The sequence below is a fragment of the Carcharodon carcharias genome, chromosome 7, assembly GCF_017639515.1.
Source record: "Carcharodon carcharias isolate sCarCar2 chromosome 7, sCarCar2.pri, whole genome shotgun sequence".
Lineage (NCBI taxonomy): Eukaryota > Metazoa > Chordata > Chondrichthyes > Lamniformes > Lamnidae > Carcharodon > Carcharodon carcharias.
The window spans coordinates 40,578,725-40,590,841 of record NC_054473.1 but is presented as its reverse complement, the minus strand read 5'-3'; the positions used below and the strand labels follow the sequence as shown (position 1 = coordinate 40,590,841).

The window sequence follows — 12,117 nt, the reverse complement described above, 5'->3', positions numbered from 1 at the left end:
TTCTTCAATGTAATTGGCTGTTTAACTACTTGCTAATATCGCTGCTGCTGCACACCAATGCATCGCTTTGACTTGGAGCCAGATTTAAACTGCCCTTTCAGAAAAAGGAAAACCACGCCACAGAGGTTACTAAGTCTTTGTGGGCAGTTTTCTTTGAGGTCAGTGGCGAGTGCCATTGTTTTGCTGTCAGCAGAAAATCCGAGCAATTATCTCTGGTCACTCCTGGAAGCAGATTTTGCATCCTGATGATCAGCAGTTTTACTTTTATTGCACATATCTATCTAGACAATAGCACGACCGGAGGATATGACAACAAAATCCCCTTGTGATATGAATGGCATATCATACTTTCTCATGTGATCTTCTGATTTGAATGGTGGACTAATTAACATTTTAGTCAAACAAGGTCAGATGTGAATTGTTAAGTTGCTTTATCTTGCGGACAGTAAGCAATCTTGCTGAGTAACAGTTCTGGTAAATCTCACTTCCTTTACTAGATCATGCACTAAACAGAGTCCATATGATTGATTATTGCCTTCTCTTCCTCATTGAACAAGAAACCAATAGTGATTTCTGAGCTGTCCGTTGGGCAGCAACTCTACCTGCTAATTTGGCTGCTATTCCCCTCGGTGTCTGCTAGAAACTGTTTGTTTCTGTTTTCAAATGGATAACAGCATCTTGCCATAAAGAGTCTGGGATGAATCAACTGATGCTTGCTGTCCCAGTTTGAAGTGTTAAGTGAGTAGTAACATTCCACTTAGATTTGTCTATCTAAATTTAATACACATTCCTTGCTCCCCATCCTGTGGCTGCTGGAGGAATTTTAATCCCTTACTTAAAAGTAATGTTTGAATAGAAATTAAACCCATGGGTGGAATTCACTCATGTTCCCCCCAACCCCGTAGCAAGTTTAATGGCAGGCAAGGGGCGAGAATTCCAAAAATCAGTTTCACGCCAGCATAAAATGCCAGCAGGATATCTGCTACCAATTTCTGGCAGAGGCCAGTGTGAAACCAATTTGCATCCTGTCAATGGGATGGAGATGAAGGCCCGACCAAAATCCCACCCCCCCGCATCGCCCATGCCTGATCGTCCACAACGGCAGTGGGAAATCAGAGCAGAACACATCTGGACCAACGTGGCGCGTAAAAGTTGGGACTTACCTTAAGAAGGTCTTGGGCAGCTCATGAAGATGCATAACAAGATAGAGGCTTCCAGCGACCGGACCGTGGAACAGCACGTGCACCACGTGGGTGGGTGGAGCATCAATCACATGGATATTCACCTGGCAGCATCCACGAGGTGGTTGTTCTTGATGCAGCACCTTCTCCCAGTGTTTGGATCTTTATCCAGAGACCTCACCTAGGGATTGGACCATCCAGCTACAGGTGGAAGGCTGCAGGAGGTACTGTTGGGTGGTGGGGGAGGGTGGGGGGGGGGGGTGGCAGCAAGTCTGCTAAGGCTTAAGGTCTATAGCTGAAACAACACACTTGATGAAATTAGAGTGCAAGTGAGTATATTTACAAAAGTTTGATAACTGTGACATTCAGTAGTGCTCCCACGCAACCAATTGTTATTTCACTATTTCTTAATTTTTCTCTCCCTTCCACTTCTTCAAAATGCTCCCCCAACATTTGCAGCAAGGTGGAGGCAGCCTGCTGACAATTTGGCCCTTTTGCCTTGTATGACCTTGGCAGCGTCCTCTGGAGACCCAAGGCCTGGAGGGCCCCAGCTTACTTCGGTTGGCCCGCTGTGAAGCAGCTGCTCTCTCTGTGGTGACAAAGACGAGGTTGAAAGGGTCGCAGGCAATGGGGATTCGGAAGGGCTGGACAACTCCTGAGAGTCCTGAGTGGATGTCCCAAGGGTGTCTAGCTGCTGCTGCTCCTCACTTTGGGTGCCTGAAGGCCCCTGTCTGACTCCTTTAGTGGAATGGACACCTGGACTGAAGTCGAGGTGCCCCGTTCCCCTCTCACATGGCCACTGCAAGAAGCCCCCTCATGGCTAACGCACTGGAGTGCAGGTCTGCACGCATCTCTGGCAGAATCTGCTGGACTAAGATCTCCATGGGTCCACCATCCTCCCCATGGAGACCTCTGCATGCACATGTCGACATCATTTCATTCACTTGCAGGGGGATGGCCATCTCCACTTGTGTGCCACCCTGTTGAGGGCCTCTGATGCCTCTGCCTGTTGTTCCCTGCCTCCTGCTGACTCTCCAGCATAATTTAGAAGGCCGATTCCAGGGGCCTGTCATTGAACACGGACCCCTCAGATGTCTCTTCCCCAGCACACCTTCAAGTGCCAGTGAGCTCGGCTGACCCTGCCTTCTCCTGCTGTGGACATGTGTCTGTGTGGTGATCACCAGAGTGTGAGACCCTTCCTACACTAGAGCCTATTACTCACTACAGTGTGTGTCTCTGGGTTGGTGGAGGATGCAGGTTTTTGATGTGATGCCTCTACAGTTGCACTTCGTTCCTCTTGATGTCCTCGCCCCTCTCCAGGCTTGGGTTTGTGTTGCAACTGGACAGGCCTTCCTGCGGCTCGGCTCTTGCCCTCTTCCTGGTGGCACCTGTAAGTGAAAGGAGAGAGTGAGTGACAGCATGAGCTGCCTCTAACATGGAGGCACCTTTGGCTCTGAAGTTTCTATGAAATGCATAGATCTTTACTGGATGGAGGCCGAAAGCCAGTCTTTCCATCTCCAATGGTCTGGTTTCGCTCCACCCCTGCCAGCTGGGTTGCCCGTCCCTCGAACCTTGTTACTTCCTTCAGATGTGTCTGACCCTCTCCCATCTTCTCCCTCTCTTGGCAATTATGGGCTAACTTCTCCTGCTCAAAGAGAACAAAAAAGATGGGGGTGAGAGAAATTGTACTTAACATCCATTTGTACATGGCAGCTTCACATATCTTTCTCAGTTTTAGAGATAACCCACTGGATTGTGTGGCTTGACAATGCAGGTTGTCCAGAAAGATTCTGTGCCAGCGCCATCCACATACAAGGATAAGGCTCAGAGAGGCATGTTATTTGCAGAACTTGCTGGTGCCCTCAATGCCTGAACCCTTCTTCCCCCCCAACAACCCCCATTTCTAGATTGAATGTGAGCTCTTTGTGTGGAACGGAGAGGGAAGCACAGTGGCCTTTCCACCTGCAGAGTGGATGAATTGCAGTAGGGCTATGAGGCATGACCTTTATGATGTTGCTGCTGAGGCCTGTGTCTTCTGTACCATTCATTGTGATTAGTGTGAGCAGCTGAGGATTCACTTACCCTGGTGGCGCAGATAAGGTCGTTCATCCTTTTCCAGCATTGGAGGGCTGACCTGTGCTGGAGGTACTGGGAACTGACTGTGGTGGCGACCTGCTCCCATGCAGGGTTGGTCTCCCAATGCTTGGCCTCCTCCTCCCATCAGCTGGGTACAGGACATCCCTCCTGGCCTCCACTTGGTCGAGGAGGACGCCCAGGGGTGAGTCATTAAATTTTGGCGCCGGAGGTCACTGAGCCCTTCTTGCCATCTCAGTTGGCTTGATTAGTAAGTTGCTGTCTAGGCACCTTTTAAATATGGCACCTGGATATGACAGCGGGGCATGCGCCATCCAGCCCACTTCGCTGTGCAATATGTTAGGAAACCCTTGACTGCATAATTAATGACGCTTGGATATCATGATGCCGTGCAAATTCCCGGCAGCACTCATTGTGGGAACACCCCATCCCACCCCCGTTGTGGGATTTAGCCTTGGATGAGAGAATTCTTACTCCATCTCTTCCATGGCCAAATGGCTAAAAATTCTGAAATGTGGCATGCTAATTCATTTCAAAAGCAGTTCTAATCTATGGAAGAATATGCTGTTACAGTTGAGATTTACAGCAATATTACAATTCACTTGGTGGATTTAAAACGACAATAAGCTGAAGCTTGAGGTCTTCCGTGGTTCAATGAATAACAAATGCGGTACTAAGTTATACAGATCAGAAATGTATCAGATTTGATTCCTAGTTTGTGCTGCTAGTTTTCAGCTAAAGAAATGGTGGAGCTTCCAAGTTTGGCCTCTGCGCCCCTGAAATAAAGAGAAAAATGTAACTTCTGGTTCTTGCACTTGCTCAGTATTCATGCTTTTTGTCTGAAATTATACATGGCTGTTGGGTGAGGATGGGGTTGAGATCTGCTGTGATACTCTTTACAATCAAAGAACCAGCTTTCACTCCCTGGGCTCATACATGAAGAATAGCAACTTGGTAGAGGTGTCAAAATGCTGCATCTGCAGGACTGCTTGATTTCAGGAAAAGAGGAAAGTAAAATGATTAGGAGAGGAAGAACAAGAGAGAGAAATTAGTAGATGAGAATCAAAGTAACAGTAAACCATATAACGTAATATTAATGTGTATGCAGCATATTCCTATCCAGTCAAAGACCAATTTTTATGTCTCAATAATTCAGTAATTTCTGTTAAGTTTATAGAACAATTTCGTCACTTGTCAGTGGAGATCATGAGTTTAATAAAAGTTGCCCACTTTCATATGGTGCGATTAGATTGTGAAGACATAAAACATGGGCTGTCAGAAAAAGCGAAGAGCTTTGCGGATATACTGCTGGATGGACTGGTTGCAAAACACAGAGAAGAAAATGAAGCGTAAGTCAGTATTACAAATGGATATTGATGGTTGAAATAACATTATTAATTTCAATTCTTGTTTTATTAATCCTGAAAGACATTTTTTTTACATCCTATAAGTCTTTCCTATACCCTAATCCATATTTGCTAACAATATAGTGTGCAGCACATTTGACAAGAATGTATCTTTAACATAGAAAAGTCCTCAATGTGGATCAACAGCCAAAGAAGAAATTACAAGTGGTGACTAAAAGCTTGATCAAAGAGTTGGATACTAAGGAGGTGAAATAAATCAGAGTGTTGGGTCTACGTGTGTAAAGGTGGAGAGGCGAAGGATGGATGGGGAGAGAATGCGCACAATCAGAGGTCAAAGAAAAGAGAATTCTGGGGTGGGATTTTAGTGATGGAGGAAGCTAGATATAGGGAAAAGCAAGACAATGGTGGGATTTATATGTAAGGATGAGACTTTAAATTTTGGAAAACCAGCAGCAAATCTAGATTAGCAAGTACAGGGCTGATGAACCAGTAGGATTTGGTGTAGGATACCATATGGGGGGCAGAGTTTTGATGAGCTGAAGTTTACAGAAGGTTAACGATGGAATGTTGGCCAGAACAACATGGGAATGAAATATGGAGATGACAAAGCCATCACTGAGGGTTTCAGCAGCAGATGGGCTAAAGTAGAGGTAGAGGTATACTTTCTCATAAAGATGGAAGCAGATGATCTTTTTTATGAGGAGATTGCTTTCCTTTCCAGAAGCTCAACTTGGGGTGAGACAGTGGCTGGGAAGGGGGTGTGAAAACATTATAGAATATATGCAGTTTGTGGAAGGATCATAGACAATGGCTTCAGTTTTCCCAATGGAGGAAATTGCAGCTCATCTAAATCTGATGGCAAGCAGACTGGTGTCCCAGAGAGAGGGTGTTGATAAGTGTTGGAGAGCTAGAACTGGGCATTGTCAGTTTGCATGTGGAGACAGCCCCATGTCTGAAGATGATATTTCTAATAGGAAGTATGTAGAAAAAGAAGGAGAAGCCAAGGATGAATCCTTGGGAACTTTAATGGTGCAATAGGGGATGCAAAGCCAAGCCATTAAGTCATTCCCACGATCCTACTGACATCTGCATTGCAATGGAGAATAGATGCATTCTTCAACAAAGACAGGAAGTTGAAAAGAAAATGATAACTAGACCATTTTACACATCTAACAATGGGTTCAGAAGGACATTGGCAGAATCCTGGAAATAGGTTGCCTGCTATAAAATTCTCCCCGCATGTTTGTATGGCAAGAGATGGAATCCAAGATGAGAAAGGAAAAGCTACAAAGCCATAAAATATTAAAAACGTTCCATCTGCATGTACTTCTTGCCAGCACCACTAGAATTCCTGTTTTCACATTTTTGTGCCATGTTTCCATTAAAATTTCCTGTGTTCATGTTTAATATATATTCTGCCCATGTAAACATATATAAATTGGGTCACAGTGATGATCTGCAGTTTGATAGCAGGGGAAGTCATAAAATGGCATTAGAGCAAGTTGCTCTCTCTCAGGATGACAAAATACCTGCATGATCAATGCCCGCAGTGGCACCAGAGCCAGACTGATCCAGCAGCTGACGAGCTGTTGCAGTCTGCAGCTAAGCCATTTCAGGCTTGAGCTTTGAGACCCACTAACTAATGAGCAATAGCCCTTCTCTGATCCACTGCAGCCTTTCACCTCCAAAGTGCAAGCCAAGAGAGGAATATATCAGAATTAGGGTAGATAACAGGTAACTTAAGACTGTATAAAAGCATTTGTGCAAACTTGTAAAATGATAAATCTTTGTGTGAAGAACGCTTTCGTAGTAACTAGTGATATTAAAATATCAGAAGACAAATATCAGTGTTGTACTTTTGGCCAATGTAATTTGTTGGAATTTGAATGGATGTGATAGATGTTGAATATGATTATTAATGCAGGAGAGCAGGAATTGTTTTGCTGAAGCACTCTTTTTAATGTGCTTCTGCTGAAGAAACAACTGCAGCAGGTATTGAAGCCCTCCCACTTGTTCAACATCCTAAATACTATTCATGTTGTCTCCCTCATTATGTTGAAGGTACTTGATTTAACACTGGCTCCATTGGTTGCTCTGGATGCAAAGCAAAGTTATGCAGCAAACCAATCTCATACTGGACATTATTTCTGGTATGTTTTGGAGGAATCCACCAGATTTGTTCAGGCAGGGGAGTATTCACTTGAGGACTCCAGGGTGCTGCTCAGCGAGGACTCTAATTAACCCATGGATCTGATTATAGCTCAGTTTGGCTGCCAAGCATGGAATCCTGGGAGGTGCCAGAGTCAGCAATTGTCTCCAAAGAGCTTGCCTTACTTTCTGTGCAGGGACAAAGGGCGGAATTTTCCACTGACGGGTGGGTGTGATAGGTGGTGTGAGTGGACAATATGGCGCGATCAATTTCACAACGGCAGGAAGGCAGGTCACATTTGTCCATTCAGCCTGCCGATGGCAGGTTGCGTTTCCTGCCATCAGTTGTTGGGAACCTCAATGTAATACATCAGTATATCATTATCAGGTCATCCTGCCAGGCTCTTGCACCCCTGTTGGATTGACTGTGCACATTGATGGGAAAGCACACTAACGTGTTGCGAAACAGCACAGAGGTGACATGCACTTGGCGGCCTGTACTTTGGGTGAATTGGAGGTGAGTGCACAGCAACGTTCTGCAGAGCTTGCCAAGATTGCCGTTGCTTTGCAGGCTTCGGGGCGCCAGAGGGATGCAGTTAAGTGCCACCCTGCCCAACTGGTGGCGGGGGGAATGGAATTAGGGGACATGTGCAGCCCTGCCTCTGAGGCGACTTGTGAGTGTGACGGGGAGCAGGGGGCAAGTGCAGCCCTACCTCTGAGATGACTTTTGAGGGTGAGGGGGAGAGGGGGGAAAATGCAGCCTTGCCATTGCGGCAACTTGTGAGGTGGGCAAGTGCAGACTTGCTGTTGAGGTGACTTGTGAGGGAAGGCAAGTGCAGCCTTGCCATTGAGGCAACTGTTGGTGGGGGAGGAGAGGTAGTTAAAGGCAGCACCACCTCTTGAGGCGACTGGTGGTGGGGGTTCCAGGGAGTGTGCACGACGCCTGCATCCTCAGTCGGTCACAGATCCCTGGCAGGGATGGCCCCTTGGGTACGAGGGCTACCTGCAGAAGCTGTGGCTGATGACACCCATGCAGCAGGCTCGGACTGCAGCAGAGTGAAGGTGTAATGAGGCTCCTGCTGCAGCTCGCAACTTGGTGGAGCAGACCATCGGGATGCTGAAGATGAGGTTCTGGTGCCTGGACCAGTCTGGTGGAGTCCTGCAACACAGTCCGCGCATTGTCATCATCTGCTGCACCTTTTTTAACCTGTCGCTCCAATGGGGAGATGAGCTGGCTGAGGAGGAATTGAGGGGGCTACACATCATCTCCAATGAGGACGCAGACGGGGATAAGGGTGAGGAGGTCCTTGGAGGCGACAATGACGGGGATGAGGCCCTCGCACTGACTAGATGAAGCAGACGTGTTTGGGAGGCCCTCATAGCTGCTAGATTTGAGGAGGATGATGACAACATGCAATGAGGTGACCCCATAATTGCCTGCATCGCATTTGTGAACGTTTGACTCCAGTTTGGCTTTTGGCAGCGCGAATACCCTCTGTGAAAATGCTCTTGTCATGGAGACACGGTGGAGGCCCTAATAGTTGCTTGATTGCGGGTGGATGATGATGACATGCATTGAGAACACTCCATAAATCTTCCCACAGCCTCTGAAAATGTCTGACTCCTGTCTGGCCGAGGGCAGCCTGTGGGTGTTCTGTGATCAGGGTCATATCATAAAGATGCAGCCATGAAACTTTAGAATTTCTGGTGCTTTATCTGACTTCAGCACCTGAGCCCTTCAGGAGCTGGAGCACAGCATTGCTGGCCACAGATGCTAAACAGATGGGGGCCAGCCCCTCCATAAAGGGGCTGAGAGCACACCGAGAGAATGCGACAACTCTGTGATGCCTGCACGCTACATTCTGGCAGCAATGGAAAGCACTACTGATGTACAGGCATCAGTAATGTCTCCAGGGAGTGTGAGGCCAGAGCATCACTTTGGTCTGAAGGCTACACAGAGCACAGGGATGAGGTCCTGGACTAAGATACTTGTCACATCTGAGTGACAAGACCACTGCTTATCAGAACAAGGAGCCATAGGCAGGGAGACATTCTTGGGAGTTTATTGACAATAGTGGACAGTATGTACAAGCGATTAACACCCATGCCAAGACTGTGCAACTAATTCTCCTTAACTATGCTAACCCTGTCTTGGTGCTCCCCGGTCATCCACAGGGGAGGTGGAGGCAGCCTGCTGACTACGATGCCCTGTCTGTGATGACTTTGGCAGGCGTTCTCTGGAGGGCCAAATCTTGGAGAGCCATGGTCTGATTTCAGGTCTTGCTGTGTAGCAGTAGCACCCTCCTCAGCCTGTGGAGCTAAAGCTGCTGAGGCCACAGTAAGAGGGGAGTAGGAAGGGCCGGACACACTTGGAGTTACCTGGATTGATGAACCCGGAGTGTGCACCTGCGGATCCTCCTCCCTATGGGTGCCCGGGGGTCCCAGGCTGACTCCTTGAGGAGCAGGGGTCACTGACACTGAGCTGCCCAGCACCCCTCTCACGTACACACTGTTGGAGGTCAACCATGGCATCAGTGATGGAGTTGAGCCCGCGCAGCAGTGCAGGAGCAAAGTCCTGGACCAAGGTCTCCATGTTGGCCGCCATCCTACCAGTGTTGACCTCGGGGTGTTGACATGCCAGCGCTATCACCTCAGAGTGAAGGCGGACAGATTCCTCCATTGTGCCTTGCAACCTGAGGAGTGCATCACTTCCTGATACTCCCAAGCCTTTGCAGCTCCAGCAACTGAGATATGACCGAGTCCAGAGGCTCATCACCTGACTCAGACTCAGACTCAGCATCGTTCTGGCCTTTAGCAGTCCTCCAAGTGCCGGACACCTGGGAAGTCCCTACCGCCGCTTGTAGTAGAACAGACAGTGTGATGTGCTCACCAGATTGTGACCCTGGGGCTACTCTAAAGCTAGGTATCACTGAGATGTGTGTCTCTGCACTGGTGGAGGGTGAGGGTGAGCACTGTGATGGGACTTCAGGGAGGGTGCCTCAAGATTCCTCTTCAGATGTTTCATTGGGGCCTGATTGGAGACCCTGGGTCATGGACTCTGTTGGCTGTTTGGCAGATGTGCCTGTGAAAGCAAGGAGAGATAATTAGTACATGGCAGTGCACATCACTCATGGCATGGTTGTTTGATGGATGTTGCACTGCCGGATCCTCACTTGGTAGAGCAGCACCAACCTCACTGTCAGCACAAGATCGACCCAGATCTTTGCCAGCCAGTTGGATGTCTCTATTTTCAAAGTCCGTGAGGACCTTGATTTTGGACATTCCATCACTGGTCTGCGACATCTCTCTCTTGTGTGCCAGCTTGTCCTGCATGGATAGAGATGGAGAAAGTGTAAGCAGGATGCCTGCCAGATGACAAGTATGCCTGGCCTGTGTGGGTGTTGAGTAGACCCATGGATGGGATAAGGACAATGACAGTGAGTGTAAGAGTGTGAATGGCGATGACCCTTGAACTGGCAGTGAGTGCAGGCCCTGTGGATGTGTGATGGGTTTGAGTGTCTGTGATTTGAGTGATGAGATGAGTGACTTACCCCGGTGGAACAGAGGAGATCATTCATCTCTTGCGGCACTGGGTGGTTGTCCCCTTTTGCAGGGCGTTGGCACTGACCACTGCTGCCACCACCTCCCAAACTGGGATAGTGCTGTTGCTGCCCATCCTGTGGCTAGAGTGAGAGTAGAGAACATTTTGGTGGGCTTCCACGGCATCCAAAAGGTGCTCGAGGGACACATTGCTGAACCCGGGGACTGTCGACTTCTTCAGTTTCAGGGCTATGTCTTCCAACCAATGGCTTCCATGCTGCGGTGGTGAGATGGAAGCAGTGAGATGTGTGCTTGTGGCTGGACTTTAAACATGGCATGATGCAGCCTGGCGGGGTGATGGCGAGTAGGCGAATGACAGCCCGCCTGCCCTGGAAATGGCGTGTTTCACGTGAGTCCATAAATAATGAAGCAGGTTCAGGACGATATGGCCATCACAAAATGTCTTTTTAACCGCCTGCTTCCGCGCTTAGTGCAAATCTGGGAAAATTCCACCCAAAGAGTGGGAAATGGAGGATTGCGGCAATATAAATGCATCACACCAACTGCTCAGTAAGTGGCCACGCATCTACATGATGCACTGCTGTTGATCCATAAACCAGTTGTACAGTAGATCCTTTGGGATTTGTGAAAGCAGTGGGCTTGTCTGAAAGAGTACCCAGAATGAGCTGGATAAATTTAATAACACCCTGGATTTGTGGAAGACTACAATATGCTGGACCTCAGACCTCTATTCTATTTCTGGTTGCCATTATATATAATGAGGCATTAAATATCATGACATTTTCTAAGTGTGCATTTAAATCTTCCTGCGAGATATTTTCCCAATGACTATCACAAAATTTTATCAAAGTTAAACCTATTAACCATAAAAATATAACTTGTGATTTTATTTTTTGTAGAATTTGTCATGAGTTTGAATATATTGTGGATAAAGCTTTGAACATTCCTGAGAGTACAAAAGAAATGCTAGAAGTGATAGACTATGTGAATGAAGCAAAAAGTAAAGGTATTGCAGCTCTGAATGTAAGAATCAAAGTAAGTATTAAATAAATCTATAAGTAATTTAATGCTAGTCAGTCTTCTGTGATATTGGCCATAGAGAGCGAAGATCAAGTTAATTGCCTGAAAGTCAATAATGGACTGTATTCAACTTCTATCTGCAATATCTTGTCACGTATTGTAGTCAAGTTTTTGTCAGACTTTTGTGTCAGTATTTCTCATAATAAATTCCTACATCTTATTAAAATGAAAATTGCCTATTATAGTCCATCATCCTATAATTATATTCTTCCTTTGCAGTGGTGTGTAGCACCTTGGTTTTGTATCTCCCATTTTATTTGTACAAAACAGAAAATGCTGGAAATACTCAGTAGATCAGGCAGCATTTGTGGAGAGAAATAGATTTAACATTTAGACCAGTTGAGTATTTCCAGAATTTTCTGTTTTAGTTCAGATTTGCAGCATCTGCAGCATTTTGCATTTGTGTCATATTTCCTTAGCTGTAGAAGAGCAGTGTTATGTTATAACAAAATCTACTTCTCTGCTTCTCAAATTGGCATCAGTTTTGCTATTTAATTGATAATAATGCTAATAGGTCAAAGTATTTTATAAAAATTAGGATAAAATATGACTTTAAAATGGGAACTGAACACATGCACATTTTATATCTAGCTATTATGAAAAATCTTACCTCTTTATGCCCTGCCGTCTAATCACATTTTAACAAGACTGAACTTGATCTTGACTAGCCCTGAGTAATGCCCATG

The 12,117-nt window shown here is 46.5% G+C and overlaps 1 protein-coding gene across 1 annotated transcript in view; it reads left to right on the top strand.

The window, feature by feature from the left end:
* dnah12 (dynein, axonemal, heavy chain 12) overlaps nucleotides 1-12,117 on the top strand; it is a 357,153-nt gene that overhangs the window by 73,661 nt on the left and 271,375 nt on the right. The window contains exons 12-13 of the mRNA XM_041191445.1: nucleotides 4,446-4,624; nucleotides 11,251-11,386. Coding sequence (XP_041047379.1) covers nucleotides 4,446-4,624; nucleotides 11,251-11,386 — 315 coding nt within the window. The remainder of the gene's footprint in view (nucleotides 1-4,445; nucleotides 4,625-11,250; nucleotides 11,387-12,117) is intronic.